Source organism: Trichoderma asperellum, chromosome 5, assembly GCF_020647865.1.
Source record: "Trichoderma asperellum chromosome 5, complete sequence".
NCBI lineage: Eukaryota > Fungi > Ascomycota > Sordariomycetes > Hypocreales > Hypocreaceae > Trichoderma > Trichoderma asperellum.
In genome coordinates, this window is record NC_089419.1 from 1,205,342 (window position 1) to 1,224,410 (window position 19,069).

A 19,069-nucleotide genomic window follows, 5' to 3' on the forward strand; every position below is an offset into this window, starting at 1 on the left:
GGTATGAAATGTCCTGCCTCAATGGTACATACATTTTCCTCACGTCACTTTACAAATAAAAAAGCACAAGCCAAAAAAAGAGGCCTCTTTTAGACACGACCTGGATCCACATTTCGCTATATATATTCCAAAATATGCCAAGTAATTCGTACTCATCGCGGTAATGCGCCTCAATCCGCCGTTTCATGCAATCGCAGCAACAATGCATGTGCTGTCGCTCTCGTTTCAATACTAATAATAACAATACATAATCCCTCTTTCGTAAAGGCGTCCCTGTTGCTAAATGTAGACTGACTGGCTTTGAGAAATGCCCTCATAATCAATCCTCCTTCGTAGATGGGTACTCATACAGACCCTCCTGTCATCATTCCCAAAATGCCCCCTTTCCATCTTGACCATATTGTGCTCTGTGCCTTCTCCCCCCCGCCCCTCCCGTTTGCCCGTGTATCATCAGATCGGGCTTTCCGATGTGCCAAAAGAGAAAAAGAAAAGAAAAAAGTACAACATATTTTGCAACGCCAACGCTAAATGGTCCAACACAACACAAGGCAGCAGTATGCATCATCATTGATGAAAAGATCCATTTCGACACTTAATCCCTGAACGCTCTCTTCACATGTATCGTCTGTTTGTACAAAACCAGATTGTTTCTCTCCTGACCAGTAATATGACCCTCGTCTTACTTAATAACGCACAAAAAAACATAAAAATAAATCAGAGACAAAAAAGGAAAAAAAGAAAAAGAAAAAGAAAAAGAAAAAGCTAGTGTGACTCCCTTTGCCTGTCCCGTCTAAGTTATGCCTTTCATGTGTGCCCTTTCCTTATGCAAATGCTTTATCTGTCAATAGACAGATAACAAGAGGTGGTGTATGCATTCCCTCGGACGCTGTGGTAGTCCTTTGCATTCCATCATAAAAACAAACCAAGAAAAGTAAATAGAAAGAGCAAAAAGCCAAAAGAAGAAAGTGTACAAATGTTATTCATACCCCCCAAAGTCGACAACGGGTGGGTATTCAGTTTCGCTTTTTAGTCCCGCGCGCCATGCTGTCCATGAAAAAGGAAAAAAAGAACAAGGAGAAAAAGTCCACAAAATAGTGATAAGAAGACATATGGCGTATGAGCTCTGCATAAAGTCGCCAAAGAATATTTTTCTGCCGCCAATTGAAGAAACAGTAAAAAAAAAATAACAAAGAACAAAAGAACCAAAAAAGGTAAGCGTCAGCGGGTAGTGACCAGCCCAGGCATGACTAGAAGAATAGAAAAAGAAAAAAAAAATATTGAACCCCCCCTTGAAAATCTCAGCGTTGAAATGCGCCAGCATTGGATAGGCGTCGATTTTGGGAATGGGGTCAAGGAAGAGCGGGGATATTCTCGTAACAAAGCCTCGTATCAACATATGTGAAAAAAAAGGCCTTTTTTATTGTTGTCCAATGAGACAAAGAATAGAAGCCTTCGTAATTGCATGTTGAGAGTTAGACAATAAGGCAGCTCGGCTCTTAGTTGCTGTCAAAACTGCGTTTCTCCATGCTACTTCTCTCAATGGTGCTTCGAGGGCTGGTATTGTTTCGCCCAAAAATGCCGCCTAAGCGGTTTAGTTTGCTACCTCCTTCTTGAACGGGGCGGGGGACATCAATAAATTTCTTTTCAATAGGTTCAATGTCAATCTTGCAGAACAGGCTGGAGAATAGGTACTGCTCGCCAGCATGGTTGAGAAGAGGCAGTGTGCGATACCCGTTCTTGAGATTGGAGAGCTTAGCCGTGTAGCTAGCCATTGGAGGCTTATCTTTGGCGCTGTTGTTGTAGTCGCCATCGTTGGATAGCCTGACTGACCAGCGAACAAAGATTAGCTCTGGGTGTTTAGTTGTAACCTTGAAGCGGAACTGGCCATTGCTGAACATGGGATTGAAGCCATTCTCACGAATCACCTCAGTATGCTGTCGTAGAGGCGAGTCGGGCTCATGGCTCAGCTCAAGGTCCTTGTCCTTCTTGTTTCGCTTGTCGTTTGCGTGAAATACGTCGACATCAACGTAAAAGTCCATGGATTTATTGGCAGGCAAATTGGCAGGTCGCATCAACTGCTGAGCGGAGACAACCTCAATGCCAAATGACACGACGGATCGCTCCTTTTTGCCCTGTGCAATAGCTGCGTTGACAGCAGCGTCGTTCGGGAGCACTTGAATGTCGCGAAGCTCATCGGGCTTGAGGACGTATCCGGATGAATCCGTACCACCCTCAAACATTGCTTGGTTGACTTGCATGCCCATGTCAAATGTTTGCCAGTTCAAGGCAGCCATCTGAACGCCACGGCGCCAGTAAGTGAGCGGGTCAAAGTTGGTTGAAGTCAATCGTGAGCCGTCAGGATAAACGCGCATAAGGTACCGCATGTTGTGGAGGTTCAACTGCATCTTGTCTTCCTTAGTCTTGGAATTCTTTGCAAAACTGCTTTCCATGAAAGAGAAGATGTGGTTGAACTTTTTAGCTGCTGGTGCCTCAAACCCGGCAAACTTGAGGCCCGCGCAGTACACTCCCAGCTTGCCTAGATCAGGAATAATGTTGCTGAGTCCCTTGGTCGAGCCGTTCTCACTTCCGCTATCTGAGTCGCTGTTGTTTCCCAGCAGCTCTTGCACCTGACCTTCGTTGATGGTGTTTATTTTTTGGCCGTTACCCGTAAATTTGCGGCTGGCGTTGATAGGGGCCATCATAGGGCTCTGAGGAAGAGACTGGGTGGTGGCAGCGGTGTTGGACTCGGCGGTAGCCGATCTTGCCAATGGAGAGCCGACGCTGTTTCCGCGCTTTCGACCCATCCCCATTAGACTATCGCTGCTCATAGTCTCACTCCTGGCCGCCATTCGTGGCTGTTTGACTTTGATAAGAATGCGCCCCATGAGCTCAGAGGGAGAAGGCAGCTTGGAAGAGTCTGGATCTAGAGGTTCTGTAACAAGTTTCTCGCCAAATGTGTCCCTGATAACTTTGGTCATGATAGCCTGCTGCGCAGGGCTGCAGTGTACCTCGAGGGAAATCCAAAGCGGAAACTTTGATTTCACAAATGCATACTTGTTAATGGTGTTCATGACTTCAAGGAAGCCTATTGAGCTAGTGAGCGTGTGTCCGTGGACGACCAAGGGTTGGCCGTCACCGCCGTCCCAGCAGTCAACCTCAACACAGCGGCAGCCCCGTACAAGGGCGGAAATGTACCCTTCGACGCTAGATTGGCCTGCAACTTGGCGTCCAAGGAGGTAGGTATTGTGCGAGCTGGAGATGAAGTATTCGTTCATGGGTCGATCTAGCGTAAACTCGCGCTGCTCGTCTATGGTGGGCATGTTAAACTGTCTAGAGCTCAAGAATCCGGTAAATGCCGTCTCCGATAGGGTGTTCAGCTCATCGGCACTGACTGTAGCACTTGTGTTGTCATTTCTATGTTTACGGACAAGCCTGTTGAAGGTACTCTCCCACATCTCCCGCGCCTTCGGATCGCTAACGTCTTCTTTTTGAACTTCAGTAAGAAATTCGAAGAATTCCTCAAAGGTAAGCCCAACATTCGGCCTTGCAGCATGAATTTGCATAAGACGGTGGACTTCTTGTCTCTGTCTCATGAGGCGAACAAATTCGAGAAACTCGTCATAGTTTAGCTTTTCGTTTCGCCGGGCATCGGCGAGTCGAAAATTAGACTGAAGAGTCGACTGAGAGCTGTAAATGTGTAGGTTTTGGCACACTCGCATGACGCCGGTGATATCAAGCTCTTCCTGATCTTCGGAGTTGTGCTTCATCATCTCTGTCTGCCAGTACTGGGCAATGGCCTTCTCATCGAAAGTCATCAAGGAAGCCATCACCTCTTGGCGATGCTTCAGCATGGCCTCGAGAAACGTGACCCATACTGAGTAGGTCTCCTCGTTATCAGCCACGAGGTGTAGGAACTTTCCTTTGGACTTCTCTGGCACGGAGTAGATGATGGTGAACCATCTTGACCGCTCCTCCGATTCTGAAAGACCAAAATCACGAGCGTACTGCTGGATATCGGAACCAGTCCGAATCTCTCTTATTTCATCAACATGGAGAAACTTTTGTGGACGGCTTGCATCCCATTTCATTTTGTTGGTCGCTGGGTCATAAAGAAGGTGTATGCGCTTGGAGCGATTCTTCTTGGATACCTTTTTGAGCGGAGTTCCCTTTCGTAGCTGTAATGGAGTTACAGGCCCAACCGTAGTGTTAGAGCCGCTGCTGATGGAGCCCGATGCGCTCCTCGGTGGCGATATTTGGATGGGATCATGGACATAGGGCTGGCGGTAGGGATAGTTATCATCGATGCTGACTATTTCGGAGCCAGAATCAGTGTCGGTAAGACCATACTCAGGGGGGGCAGTTGAATTGCTGTCACTGCGCCTCCGCCAGAAGCAGGGACCAACACTAGTTTCGCGGCTTGAGGAAGCGGCTGAGGATTGTCGCCTTCCTTTGGATAACCGCCTTGATGCTCGGCTGGATAGGCTTCGAATTAGATTTTTGGAGGTACCGACGGCGCTATTGTTGCTGTTGTTTGTTGTAATCGACGTAGTAGTAATAGATGCTGTATAGGTACTGAAGAGGGCCTCGGAAGGAGCACTCGGGCTTCCTGATACGCTGGGTCCTAGTGAAGTTATGCTTGTTTTCGGTGAGATGATGGACTCAGGTAGCTGGAAGTCCTCGGAAGGGCCCTGGACATCATCTTGGGGGCGCATGGACTCGGGCGAGGCCTGGATGGAGGAATTGGAGGTGAGAATGGTAGGTCCCGGAGACATGATTGGAGATCCATGCTGTGAATTGGAAGCTCCAGTGGACGCGCTGATGGCAGATGCAGGAGCTGCCTCGGGACCCTGCGCGTGGAAGGCTGTCTGGACGTGGCTAGGGTTTGGACGATGAGACTTGTTGGATTGTGAAGGCATGATGCTACTAGAGCCCAATGCTTGAGGTGTAGAGGAGCGAGTTGAATCTGTGTTGCTACTCATCATGACCGAGATGGTATGTAGGTGAATAGCAAGCTCATGGCAGAGGCAAGCCTCGAGGTTTTAGTCGGTGGATTGACCCTTATAAGCCTTGAGCTGTGCCGGTATGCATATTGTAGCGATCTGGGGGACTGCGGGGGGGGGGGGATGTAAAAAAGGTCTAAACAGGTAGATCCGCGGCCAGCCCTTGCGGATTGTCGTCCTGGCCAGGGGTGAATGAAGGAGGGCGTACAGGTACGAAGAGTATGTACAATTAAACTTGTAGGGTCGAGGGCAAAGGCGGCCGTTGAGGGTAGGCGAATTGGCCTTCTACACACACGTCCTGTGTTTGTAGCTGCTGCAGACGCTGGCGTCAGTCCGGTGGGCCGTTGTCAAGGGTGGCTCGGAGCGTCAAAAGCGTAGACTAGGGGGCAGATCTGACCTGGTCAGGCAATGCCAGGTCGCGACAGGCTGTGAGGTGGCAGAATTGTATCCGTATGCAAGTCGCTGCTTTGGGTACTGACCCCAGGCCTATGTCTTGGAGGTGCTGCAGGAAGGACGGGCAAAGCGCGCGAAGCTGCGAGGCAACTATACGATGCGACACAGCCTGCCGAGCCTTTGGGGGCGAGTCGGCTATTCTTGCGAGACGCAGGCTCGAGGCTTGATGACGATGTTGCTGTTTGGTGTCTTGTCTTGCCTTCGGAGGCAGCGTGCTGGAGAGAAGCTGAAGCAGGACCGCCGACAGCAAAAGGCGACGAAGATGCTGGCTTAAATAGAGGGTGAGCTTTGGGTTGACAAGCTGCAAGACGAGCCTGACTATCTCTTAATAAGAGCCGCAAAGAGGCAAATCGAAGACCGGATGTAACGATGGCAAGGGACGTCTTGGAGTTTTTCGTGCTATGTCCGGATAAACAACGAGCCAATGCAAGGAAGCAGTATGGTGATGCCTTTGTATATGCAGTGGTTTGACGAAGGGAGTTCAGTTGACGATTTGGCAATATCTTAGCCGTGGGACGAAGAGGAAATGTTTTTGAGCATGGAGGTTGAAACACAAAAGTAGTTGAGAGCGTTGAGTCAAAATGGCTTGCGGGATGTACAAGTAGAATTTGTGGGAGGGCGTGTAGGTAAAACGGGCAAAGTACCGCTACTAAATAATGCGTGCAGACAAATGGCGTGGCATCTGCGGGAGGGGGGTGCGTGACTTATTGCGCCTAGAAGCTAATTTTTTTTTCTTTATTTTTCTTTTTTTCTTTTTTTTTTTTTCTTTTTTTTTTTCCTCTTTTGTGTACCCCCCTCCCTCTCCCCCTTCAGGCACTGATGGGTACCTACTCACAGCAGTCGGGAAATTTCACAGGAGAGCTGTGCTTTCGAGGCCCTTGGCCAAGCACAAGCGGAGCGCCGGTGAGGCCCTTTGACAGCGCGGGATTGGAGCGTGAGAGACAAGGAGAAACAAGGGGGCCACCGACAATGCTGCGTCAATGCAATGGAAGAGCCCGTCCATCACGTCAGGTCAACACGTCAGAGGGAAAAGTGAGGCGACAAACATCCATGCAATTTCAGCGTTCAGGCGGAAGCAGTCCGAGCAGCTGGTGCTCGAGGTAAACAGGTGCTGTGCCAATGTAAGCTGTAGCTGCCGCCCTCAGCTGTAGGCGGATACTCGGTGTGCAAGCTACTAAGGTACTGCTCGAGTTCTAATTCTGGCGAGTACGTGGCTGCTGCATCGCGAAATTAAAATACCCAAGATAAAAGGGTAATGAGATCAAAAATACATCTTCTTTCCCTCCCTCCTAGCACGTTGGTATGAGTACAGCCTGGCTCAAGGGCGGGCAATGCTCCTCTACAAAAGCACAAGAGGGTATGCTAGCCAAGGGGTGCGCTGCAGCAGTTCCTCTTGAGAGATTAACGCCTGAGCAGCAGCATTTCCAGCGACGGCCAGGGACTAGGAATGACGACGACGGAAGCCCCGGCGTAGGGTGTGGCTAGCGATTGGGGTCTTTGCAGGTACCTTGAGAGCGCTGTGGTCGAGGTACCGGCCGTCGCTGGGTACCTTAGCAGCCATGTGTCCAGCCCTCCTCCTCGAGATGCGCATTAACTTACCACTAGGTTTCTTATCCACCCCGCGCTCCGTTGCATGGGGGCTCCTCCGCTAACGCCCACCGGGACTAGCACCTCGCAGAAGCAGCATTAGGTATAAGGCACGTACTGTAGGTACTGCCGCCGTTCGTTACTAATCTCATCGAGGCCTGGAAAAAAGGGTTAAAAAAAGAATAGAGCAGTAAAAAGAAGGCTGTTCGTCTGGGCTAGAAGTTGCCGGGGAGCCGGTGGCAATAGGCGGCCAGTGTCCTTGCAATCTATCTGGGATAAGCCGGCCTCAATGTTGGGCACGCCGGCATACCGAAAGTGCCATGGGCATTTGGACAATTTGTGCCTCTCCTGATCATCATGGTTTAAAAAGTATGTCTCAATGACGATCGCCGGGCTCTTAGCTTGATCCCTAGTAATTATCATCTTCTCCAAGGACGGCGGCAGCGAATCACAGATGGCATTCGGAGGGCTTGTCCATGGGCCCAGCGGTTTGGCATGAGTACATGAAGACGTCAGATGTCGGACGAGGGCAGACGATTCATGACACCTGCTAGTGCACTGTTACACGTATCATTGCGTGCGCTATCTAGAATGTATCGACATTTTTATGCGTACGTCTACAGTAGTGTGAACTGCAGTTCACCTACAGCAATGGTAAGGTATGCACGGCATATCAGCCAAAAGGCAACTAAACTTGGGTCTGTTCAACCGTATGAGACTACGTCCGTGCAACATGTCAACTCTTGAGCCTCTTACTCGTCACAGCCTCCTCTCTCAGGACCCCAACTTGTTCCTCATGATGATGATCCTCGGCTGTGCTTCAACAACGCTTCAGCAAGGTGACGCTTTATTGGTTCCGTGCTCTTCTTTTGTTGGCGCAGCTGATCACTCTTCGCGCTGCCACGTCAGGACAACACCAGCGATCTCGGACAATCAAAGCGTGGGTTTACAACGCCCCCTAGACCCTTCAGACCCTTCAGACCGGTGAAGCTGCACGCTGGATCATGACTGAGACCGTCTGCCCTGTTGTATCTGCTGCCCAAGCATATAGACTCCTACACCTGACTGGCAGCTTCACGATGGAGCAGGTTCTAGACGGCGGCGCCTCTCGGACAATTCCGGGGGGCTGGCTCTATCTGCTCTCCCAGCAGTCCCTACAAAGCCTGCAACTGTATGGAAGCACAAACGGCTATGGCTTTAAGGTGCTGATCCCTCTCATTGCCCGGTGATCACGTTGTACATGTGAAGAGCGAATGACAGCGGCGCAACGTTTTTTCTGTAAGCGCCATTGTGTGCCCCGGCGAAGAAGATGAAACAGCACAATCAACCAACGAGACAGCAGAGATCGGCGAAGATGAGCTGTTTGGCCCCGGCGTTTTGGTGTTGGCCCTCGACAATCTTTCTGCACGAAGCCCAGAGAGAAAAAAAAATTAGAGTGACAGAAGAGGGGCCTGGGTTCGTCCTACTACTGCTGCTACTGCGACCTTGGTGGACGAGTATCAGTTTAGCAGCCGCAGTAGTGCAAATTGAGGCTGCGGGATACGAAGTCCCCCTTGGCTGCGGGCTGGACTACTGTACCTACTAAGGCATCGTAATCCATACATCAGAGCCCGTATGCGCATGCACCACGACACGGGAAGCCACCTATCTTGCTGCTTTAGGGAATTGAAACAAGACCAACGGGTCCCTGCCCTCCGTTCTTGTCTGATCAAGTGATCTCTCGACTGCCAAGAACACTCTATGAGCCGATGGCCGTCTTGGAGTTCCCCGCCATCCAAGGGAAAAGAGGGAAAAAACCCTAGCCTCGAATGGATGCCTTCTCGCCGGCGGCAGAGCATCTGAACCAGTCGGAGGAGCCATGCGCTGTGGATGCTTCTCCGTCAGTATGGAATATGTGCGTGATACGTTGACCTAGGAGTCGGCCATCGTCGTACTTGGGGACCAATGCGCAGCTGGCGCTGTCCACCTAACCTTGTCGCGCAATCTGCTGGCTGGCTGCGCCGCCGAGGCGGATGACGATGTCTGCATCTGACGGATTCAATAAACTCGTCGTCTCACCTTGCTAGCCGCTGCCTCTCAATACCACCTCCCTGGACTTGACATTTGACACGCCGTTACACAGAGCCCAAGGCCGCCCGCTGCAGATGTCCACAGCGTCCCGCCAACCGCGTCTGCACAGTACATACATGTAGGCAAAGAGCAGAGGCTAGCGCGATGCCTTCGTATTGCGCTGGCGAGCGAGCAGAAGGCGGCTCTGTCGTCCTCCTCTCCAACCCCCCCCCTCTTGAGCAACGGGACAACAGGTCTGCCGCTGACTCTGGCTATCCGACTTGGCGGGTAAATTGGGGTCTGAATCCCACCATGGCCACGCGCTCCTTCGTACATGAGATAGCACGCAGGACTAAGTAGGCACCAGGTCCTTGGAAGCTGAGATGCAATCTCCAACATCTGCCCTGGAGATATGTAAGGTGTGCTGTCTTGTCTGCGTGCAGGCTCGCAAGTACCAGTACTTACACGCAGTGCCCTGGCTGAAGAGGAGCGAGGCTTGGGGCGTGGATCGGCTGCACCTGCCACAAGCTCTCTCTTGGAGACTCGCATGCAGCCGAAGATGTGCCTCACTCGTGGTACTTCTCCATCTACATATCTTGCGCAAGATGGAGGAGACCTCTCGCGCTGCGCCCATGTGCAGGTGCATGTATGCTCAAAGTATATACCTACGAGGCAAGTGGGGAGCAAAGCATTCGGGAATTTGATGCCAATCGCACACAATTCTCAATTACGCGCATCGTTATTACTACCCCAACTGGGTTTACTCGCGCTCAAAAAGTGTGCAATACTGGCTATGATCGATTGCTTTTACATGAACACTTTTACTGCTTCTGCCGCTTATCACATCCTGATGTGTCACTCTGTACTGTAAATCCGGCAAAGTAAGTGTAGTTTTTAAGAGGGAGAGGCATAAGCCTAAGCAAATCCATTGTGTACGGGCCATAGCTGTGAAAGTAGAGGAGGCGTTCGGATTCCCAGACGTGTGTGCATTTTTGTTTTGTGGTGCCTACTTTTTCGCCCTCTTACGACACACTCGCATTTGGTGCTAATTTAAGCGCAGCTACACAAGCATTGGCATTCTTAAAAGGAAGCTGTGTTTGGTTCTTCGACGGGCGAATGCATTGACAGGTTGGCCGAGATGCATTGCGTCTGATCGAATTGGATCATGAGTGCAGCCTTAGCTACTACCTAGGTATACATATGACTGTGCCAGCACGGTCGGCTATGCGATCCCACTCAAAAGGGTGGCTTCAAATTGTCTTGGGTGTGTCAGCTTAAGCATCCGATGAGATCATCGCTTATTTGACTTCAGTCTTTTTTTTTCTTCTTTTTTTCTCTTTTCCATCCACGTTCCATTCCAATCCACACGGCACAGAGAAAAAAAAATTATCAGAGGAGCCCAAAACCTAATGGATCCCAGACCAGCGGAGCAAGGACCTCGGCGCTTTTGCTGAGTTTCCAGCGGTCTGGCTCTGGGGCGTGCGATTAGCGATCCCCCCACCGCCACGAAAATTAAGGTAAGAACGCGGGTGCTACCTGCTCGTACTTGTGCGTTCTTGTAGGTACATATCTCGCAGAGCTCCTGCTGTATGGCTTCTCGGGCTATCTACCTGATCTGAAGGCAGCTGTGTAACCACACCATATCGGTTGACGCATGCGGCGTGAGGACGGTACGTACTCGTATCGCTGGTCCCTGGCAGTTTATTCTGCAGAAGCCCCAGCCAAATGGCGTCACTGCTGGAGCTTTCCTCTCTCCCTGTCGCAAGAACCACCATCTGTCGTAGATGTGCGTGTACATTATTAGCAGGCACATTAGCTCTTGGCTGGCGCAAAGTTGCAGAGAGCTATGCCAATATTGCCTTAGGTACCGCCCTTGCTATGCAGCTACTCCGCGCAACTCGTACGAGAGCCTTGTGCTACTCTATTAATATAAACCCGTATCTCCTATAAAGCCTATCTTCGTAGTAGCACCTGCCCACGTTCTCATACCTACTAACCTGGCAGGTACTTGTAGTACCTCAAGTTGGCACCTACCTAGTAGTATCTGATAGTTTATTGGTAATCTGTGCTGTGCTGCCGAGTTGGTAAGCTCGAACATAATACCACCTAGCCCCAGCAGCAGGTGCTACTGGGTAGGTATACTTGTATGCCCAGATGCAGCTGCCCTGCAGAATTTAGCGAACCTGCATCCGTGCCGCCGAGCGGTCAAAAGCGTCACCTGAGCTGTCGACATAGGCCAGGCTCTTCTGATTGCAGTTGGTTCACACAGTCACCGAAAAGAAAAAGAAAGAAAGAGTAACCCGAATTGGGGACGTGATGTGATTTCATTTGCCGTCCTCTGCAGTTGTTATAGAGTAGTTGGTGCCGCCTTGCCTAGCACGAGCCGTCAGCCCTTGGGTACTGAGCGCACTAGTGGCATGCATGCTGTTTGGGAGGTACTGCCTCCCGTGCGACCAAGTACCGTGTGCGCAAGCCAGGGCTCGATGTCTTGCCCTGCTGCCTCTTGTCGCCAAATCAGCCGCCTCGACCATGACCTGCCTTTCTGCCACCCGCAGCAGGCATCGTGGGATTTCTTGAAGCGCTTCGGGCGGACGAGGCTCAGACACCCATGCAACCCAACTGCGGGGTCTCTGGCTGGTCTGATTTGGAGCGTCTGCCTATACAGCACGAGTAAGAGTCATCGACGAGGGCAGTCTCGAGATTTCACCGACTTTTAAAGACCGGACTTCATCGCGTCATGAGGCCATTGAAGATCGGGGCCAGTCCGCGCCCCAAGACAGAAGTGCCCGGCCGGACGAGACACAAGGCTCCGAGAGTCACGTAATTTGTCTTCAAGACAGCGCCTATCAGATGCGGTGTACTTGTGCTCGTGCGACGGATACGGCGAGCACAGCTAAATGCACGTTTTCGTATGAAGAGAATCTCGAGCCTGGCAGTACACCGGCGCCAGCAGCCCGGACCAATCAGAGGGCACGGCCGACATCTTGGGTGACCACATAAGCGCAAGGGACTCCAGACATAAACAAACGTCGCCAGGGTTCTCGTTTCACACTGCAGCTCACAGACGCGATGACGTCCTAACCCTGGAGTCGCCCAATCGGCTGAGGCGCACAACCTTGCTAGCCCGACTGGGGATCTGCTTGGAGGCGCCTCTGAGATGGCCATCTCCAAAGAGAGCCTGACGTTTGCTCCAGACAGACGCTTTTCTCGAATCATTCTCCGTCCCGGGTGCTGTAAGGGATTGGCTTCCCCTGGTCCTGGCTGCCAAGCCGTGATTATCATCCACTGATATGGTCTCGTCGGGCACTGCTGCTCTGAACCAACGCTGGATTGCCAGAAACAAATCACCAGGACCAGCAAGTAACATCTCGCCGGCCGCTGATGGGGAATGCCATTGGTGCTTAGCCTTGATTGTGACGTAAAGCAAGTTGTACCGTGGTCTCCGGGTCCGGAGCCCCAAAGGCATCACCCACCGCACAAATTTGCAATCCTGCTCCGTGCTTATTAGCACATAATTCCACGACAAATAATAGCGGCTTGAGAGTGTTGGTTCCACCAAAGTGGCCGCTAATGGCCGTCAACTGCTAGCAAATTAGCTCCGCTCCTCTGCAGTCGAATATTCCAATAAAATTGCTTCTTTGCTCCTAGAAGCCGGCTAGGCAAAGAGCATCTAGCCCAAGCGGGCGTGCCAAATTTTGACATCCATATAATGAGTGAGTGGGAGCATCACTATTTCCCGGGGTTACATTGACCACCACTTCGATTGACGCCTTGTAACCTCCTCGGCATTCCTTTCATTTCAGTTTGAGTTGCAAAATTTTCTTTTTTTTTAAGAGCCAAAACAGAAGGGCCTTTATGTTTGTATGTCTAGGTGAGCTGAGCGGCCCAACCTTTACGTGTTTAGGTATTGCTAATAGGTAATCAATAGGTTGTTTTCAACCTCTCTGTATGGCTTAAGGAATATGTCATGTCTAAAGCCAAACATGGCAAGGGGGCACGCTTCGCATGTTGATACCATTTCACCTTCATGGCCACATACTGTTCAATATCACTACATATACTGAGATAAAACCTCTTACCTAGGCACAGGGTGAGCATTAACGTGGCGGTTCCCCCTCTCGTTCCCTACGCCCACACTACCGCCCCGTTTTTGCCATCTTGCACTCCAAAATGTCGTATTGGCAGCAAATGTCTAGCAGTTTTTGTTCAAGAACAGCTGCCAAGAGGTAACAACGAGAACCAATATGCCCTCTCAGCTTGGTCTTGGCTCGGGTGCGTCGGATATGTCTTGATTTGGACTAGGTCAGCATGACCAAACATTCAAATATAATCAAAGAATAAATTGCCTTTTACGGCTTACGGAGCTCTTGGCCAGTCAATATTGGCGACTCAAGGCGCAGGTGGAAAAAAAAATCTCGTTTGACGATTTGCACGACCAATCCCAGCTCCTGGCTAACGCTTGCCCAAAATGGGAGATCTAATCAACTTCTTATGCTGAAGTACAAACTTGGAATGCAAGCTGTTTGCGATATTCAGCCTGATTTTCACATCTCTAGCCTTCCTTGCTGGATATCAAACAATCAAGGAAAAGCAAGAAAGAACGAAAATGGGAAGAAAAGGGACAAGGAATCTAACGATGCACACGTTTATAGCTTCTCTAGACGAATGAGGAGCGCTTCTCAGAGGACACCATCCGAAACATAATACCAGACTGTGGTGCATAGAGTCTCTCTTACCAGCGCTTATAAATTGTTATGCAGAAAGAAATCATCAGCTGCGCCATTCAATGCTTTGGATGACATGAGGCTGCTTATAACTCACACCTGTGAGGCTCGATATCTTACACGCTTGGATGCTCAAAGACCAAGTGAAAAGGGCCATTCAGCCTCGCGTTAGCAACACATCGCGTCGCGGGCGCAATCTCATCCCCTGCCATGTCCAATGCAGAGAGCATCCGCACCGCTGCTACACACCCGTATTCTCCGTCCTGAATCCTACCCGCCTTTGGACTGCATAAATCTGCATGCGACCAACCTCTTCTTCAGCCATATGGCAAACTATGCTCTGTCCCCCCTCTATACCAGACGGCACGCGCATCAAAGAGCGGAGCCCTAGGCTCCGTTTGCCTACGGTCGCTCCCTATGCACTCCAAATCCTCTGGGTGCATAGGTATACGGGGCAGTGGCCGGTCAGACTTGGGCAAAAAAGACGAAATACTATCTGTATTCCACTTTTTCGAAACTGCTGCCGCAATTGTCCTGGGAGTGGGTAACCTGTGCTACTGGTTACAGTTTGTAACCAGGTTATTGACTTCAAGGCATATCATGCTTCTATTCAGGGCAGATGAATCCTTGATGCAGCTTGAGAGTCACCCCCAACAGCATCGGATTAGCACATATGCGCCTGCAAGATCGCAAGCAGGCCAATACATGCTGAGTTAATATAGCAAAGAGTCAGCTTGCTGGCGGGATGGCTGCGGCGTAAGCTGGCGGCGCGACGCTGTTGGATCGCTTACGGGATGAAGAAGCCTCATCCATTTCGGCGGGATTGATGCGGGGAGGCCTTAAGGCCTAGTCTTGCCGACGGCCATCACCCGCGTTCGATCGACTACAATCACACCTTATCTGCCGATAAGAGTCTTGTTTGTGCTACCACGACCCTGGCCGCCTGGGTTGCAAGGGTCGCTACGCGATGTGAAGGCGTGGTTGCTGGCGGCACTCGCGGGAACGGAATGGTGGGTTCATGTACAGCCATTCTGTTCTCAGGAGATTTGCTACCGTGGCTCACTGGTAGTGGTCTCCCTTGTTGTTAATCAGTTGCTAATGCTACGGAGGTTTTCGGAAGTGACTATAGCTCCATTTGTACGTGCTGAGACAAGTTATGCGGTGAAGAGCATGATGATGGCTGTTCCGGTCAGCGTCTCTTCACATAATTCAACAAATCCAGCTTCATCAAAAGTTCTAGGCCAACCGCTCTTCAAGCATTTCCTATATTCACGAATAATCAGGAGATTTTCAACTACCATGGGCGGCTTTTCTTTCGTCGCCTCGGATTGCGATTCGCAAGGAACATTCTAATTAATCTACTTGCGCAATTATGCTCGCATTCTTTTTGGGCCATCGTTACACAAACTATAGGTTGTCTGATTTGATGGGATGCTGCCTTGTGTTGGCCTTGCAGATGGCAGGTCACAGGGCTGGCTTGCAGAGAAGGACAATGCATTAGACGTGAGACTAATCGTGCTTCCCTTGCAGCATTGTGCATCTTAAGCTTCGTTGACAGTTCTATTTATTATTCTGCAGTTTACCTCGCTCAGATATGAGTGTTATCATAGCTATGTCTGAGTCCTCTGGCTGCGCAAATTCTATTCCACTTGCAAACGAGCCATTCTCGGTATCTGCTTATTAATGAAGGATGCCGGATTGGGTAAATTATCAACCCCATCTCTACTCACTATTATTTATGCAGATCCAGAAGGATGGAAAGCTTTTGGGCTCTTATCCGCTGCCATTTCCCGCTCCATCTTTTGCAACGTCGAATATCGTTTTGGTAAGGGAGCGTCCTAAACCGTTTCGCTTTCATCCATTCCTCCTTACAGGCATGCTGCAAGAGTGGCGACTATTAGGTATAAATTCAGAGCAGATAAGGCGACTCTGATGATACAGTGCATACACGCACACCTTGGTGCTAGAGCGGAGCAAGGCTATGCGACGGTTGGGCGACCGAGGGGGCCTCGAGCGCGCGCACGCACTGCGTAATAATACAGGGTGGCCGGGACTCATGGAAGCAACTATTCTGTCTCCCTGTTACATCGCTAACAGCAGAAGTTCCATATGCTTGAGGGTTTCCCGTTGGCTGGTATGACTTGTATACCATAATTTATGCCGAGAGCGTGGCCGCCAAACTTGCCTTTTCCCGTCATTTTACCGGACAAATTATACCGAGTGCGCATGTGCGGCTGGCAGGGGGATGCAATATGATACGGAGTACCAGCTCTGCTAACCATGATGTATATACGTTCCATCTGTACCTGGAGGTTGTAGATGTCAACGGGGATGTCAGGCAGAGCAAGTACAGCCGAATCTATTTCTCGAGGGGTGTGGTGTGCACAATGAGAGCATAGTGACGCTTTTGATGTCGGCTAACGCCTGGACTGGCCGACCAGCTTGACTGGTATGCAGGAAATGGGCTGCTGAATGACGAATTGGCTGGGGATGACAGGTGCTAAAGACGCACCAGCGGCTGCCACGACAGCACCGAGAGCATCAAATCTTTGGTTACGGGGTGTTCGTGAACTGCACTGTGGGGAAGACACGCACCTTCAGTCAAGTCAAGTCAGTTGATGAGAGATGAACCCCCTTCTAATCCTATTCATAATAAGTGCTGCCCGCATTGGAAGCCAGGTCTAGCCCACCGTTTGGCTGGCAAAGATATTTTCTCCACACGGCCAGCATTTAGGACGAGCATCATGCAGCCCAGCCATGCATACGGCTATACTTGCACGCGGACACGGACAATCCCCACACGCCAACACCGCGTCGTGTCACCATAGACAGCCGGTTACAGCCATCCACCAACAAGAGCCATTGAGGAGAAGGAAGCAACGGATTGGCTTTTCCCTTACCTTGGAGGCCTTTACTGGTGTCCAAAGCCTGTCGCGGGGAAGAAGGAGGAGCCGATGGGGCATTCCAGCTAGCTGGAGATGGGGTTTCTAGAACTCTTCTCTTTTATTATTGGCGGCTGAGGCGGCGGGCTTTCCCGAGTTGCGCCTTGGCTGATGTCTTTTCTTCCACGTCAGTCGCCACTATCACTGTAGCATTACTCTCTCTTCTTTTATCCCGGCACTGGGGCTGAAGAGGAACTGCTCGGTTGGTGCGCTATCCGTCTCCATGTGCGAACAACTCTTGGGGCCTGGCAAAGAGAATCCTTCTTGCCGGTACGGCATGGGCATGGGCATGAGACATGTGTATGACCGTATGCGTAGGACACTGTGGACTGAGCTATTTTTCCCTTTGGGCAGGCCGAAGGGACAGAATGTGACGATGTTATATTGGCTCCATTTTTTGCCCTGTACCAGCATTGGGGACTTTAGAAGTGCGCGCCATTGCTGAGCACTACCACCTCTCCACTACGATCCTGGCGCCCTAACCGCTTTCCTGGGGCGCTGCGTATCTCGATCTTCTGACCAGATATTATGCAGTGAGAACAGGCGGGCGAGCGCAACAAAAGCCTCTGGGTCTGCTGCAGCTTTTCATGCTCCTTTTCGTCCGGCTGCCGGATCGGGTAAATTGGTTGGAAGCAGTTTGTGCCGCGCAGGGCTGAGGGCGGCTTAAGCTGCTTCAGCTCACCAGCACGCACTCACGGTGCTCGACTCTTTCATCATCTCATCATATATCATCTTTTTTTGTGTGCGTGTGTGTGTGTGTCTCAGCCAAATTCACTCCGCCGCATTGTCGAAAAGTAGCTGCCGTCAGCCTAGCAGCCGGTGAGCCAACCAACTGCCCATAAGCCTTGCTTTGAACTGGATGCGCGACGACGCAGCAGTTGTACTAAACATGATGCTGCTGGTGCGTCTTTACCCCCCCTCCGCTGGCGGAATTTGTCTCAGTAAGGCTGGCCTGCCAGTGGTTCCCTCTTTTTTTTTTTTTTTCTGTTGCTGTTGTTTTTGTTGTTGTTTGGGGGGGGGGGGGGGTTTACTCCTGCAAGGACGCTTCGTGGCTGGCTGGCTGGCCTACTCCAACATGCATGAGCGCTGTTCGTTTGGCTGTATTTATGCAAAGCCTCATCTCTGACCGTGTATCTTTGTGCAGCATACTTTGACCTACCGGTACCAGCACGTCTTACAGTATTGTACTCCGTAGATGACGAACAAGAAAGAAATGAGACTGCGAGAATGGATGCTGCAACAGCGGGAACACATGTGGACCGAAAATCTCAAATACTAAACTCCTATTTATGGCGCCATCAACATACATCACACGACCCGTCTCTCATGGGGGTCGCACTACAAGTACAAACGATTCATCCAATACACAACAAAAACGTTTGCTGCTGGAAAACGAGGCAATCACTAAAGACCCTAAGCAACTCTAGGATTTGGAAGCAAGGGGCTCGTACAGATAGCCTTGATATCTTCCTTTGTACACTCACCTGTACCCCTATGTGCTGATAGGAACATGTCGACTTAACCCCCTCCCCAGCTCCAGCTTTCTTGCCAACAGGGGAGACACCCTGGTGATGCAAGCTGGGAATAGGGGGACCCTGCCCCTTCGCTTTCGGCAATCGCTGGGCACCTTGCCCCATACTGATGGAGCTATTTATACATGAAATGAGAAACGCCTCTTCACATTGGTACTTCATGCCAAGATACCTGAGCAATTACTTGCCGTCCATCGCGTCTGCAGTTCGTGATGAGGACTAAGGGGGATTAGAGTCTGGCAAGTCATTCTAGCAGCAAGCAGCGAATCCTGGGCTATCAACCAGACTACCTCAACAGAATTCTGCCGTGGATACGACCAATTGTGTACTTCGTAGGTACGAAGTACTTGTCTCAGCAATATACATGGGTGATAAGTATTGCCTCTCAGCCTTGTGCTTAGATGGCCATGCCCTTGGGACGGTAGTGCAGCTGGAAAACAGGGGGCTCGGTGAACTCGGCATGTCCTTTTGGGTACCGCAGCATAGCTACTGCTACCGCTAGAAAGGGCCCCGTTATCGACATCAACGTGCTTCCTACGGACCTAAAACTCCGTTACAGCCGTGGGAACTTGCAGTATGGATGAGCAGATAATGCGGCTTGCACGATAGGATGGACGACATGCACTCATACGTGGCGCAGCGGTGCCGCGCAGCACAGCGCAGTGTAGCAGCCTGTTTGTTCCTAACGGGCAAGTTCTACCGATCATTATTACGGCGCAGAATAGCCAGGAATTGAAACATCACTCGCGTATGCGTACGAAGTATGAGTCCAAGAGGGCACT

At 50.8% G+C, this 19,069-nt stretch overlaps 3 protein-coding genes across 3 annotated transcripts; 1 reads left to right on the forward strand and 2 right to left on the reverse strand.

Moving 5' to 3' along the window:
* Positions 1-976: 976 nt before the first annotated feature.
* TrAFT101_008554 (uncharacterized protein) lies at positions 977-1,396 on the reverse strand (the record flags this gene model as incomplete). The annotated part of the gene is made up of 1 exon (XM_066128370.1): positions 977-1,396. One exon carries the CDS (start codon positions 1,394-1,396, stop codon positions 977-979), a length of 420 nt encoding a protein of 139 aa, XP_065984488.1.
* A 100-nt stretch (positions 1,397-1,496) lies between these two features.
* Positions 1,497-4,916, reverse strand: TrAFT101_008555 (uncharacterized protein; the record flags this gene model as incomplete). The annotated part of the gene is made up of 1 exon (XM_066128371.1): positions 1,497-4,916. One exon carries the CDS (start codon positions 4,914-4,916, stop codon positions 1,497-1,499), a length of 3,420 nt encoding a protein of 1,139 aa, XP_065984489.1.
* A 2,610-nt stretch (positions 4,917-7,526) lies between these two features.
* Positions 7,527-8,028, forward strand: TrAFT101_008556 (uncharacterized protein; the record flags this gene model as incomplete). Its single annotated transcript, XM_066128372.1, has 1 exon — positions 7,527-8,028. The coding sequence occupies exon 1, from the start codon at positions 7,702-7,704 to the stop codon at positions 8,026-8,028; it is 327 nt and encodes a 108-aa protein (XP_065984490.1). The 5' UTR covers positions 7,527-7,701.
* Positions 8,029-19,069: the final 11,041 nt, after the last annotated feature.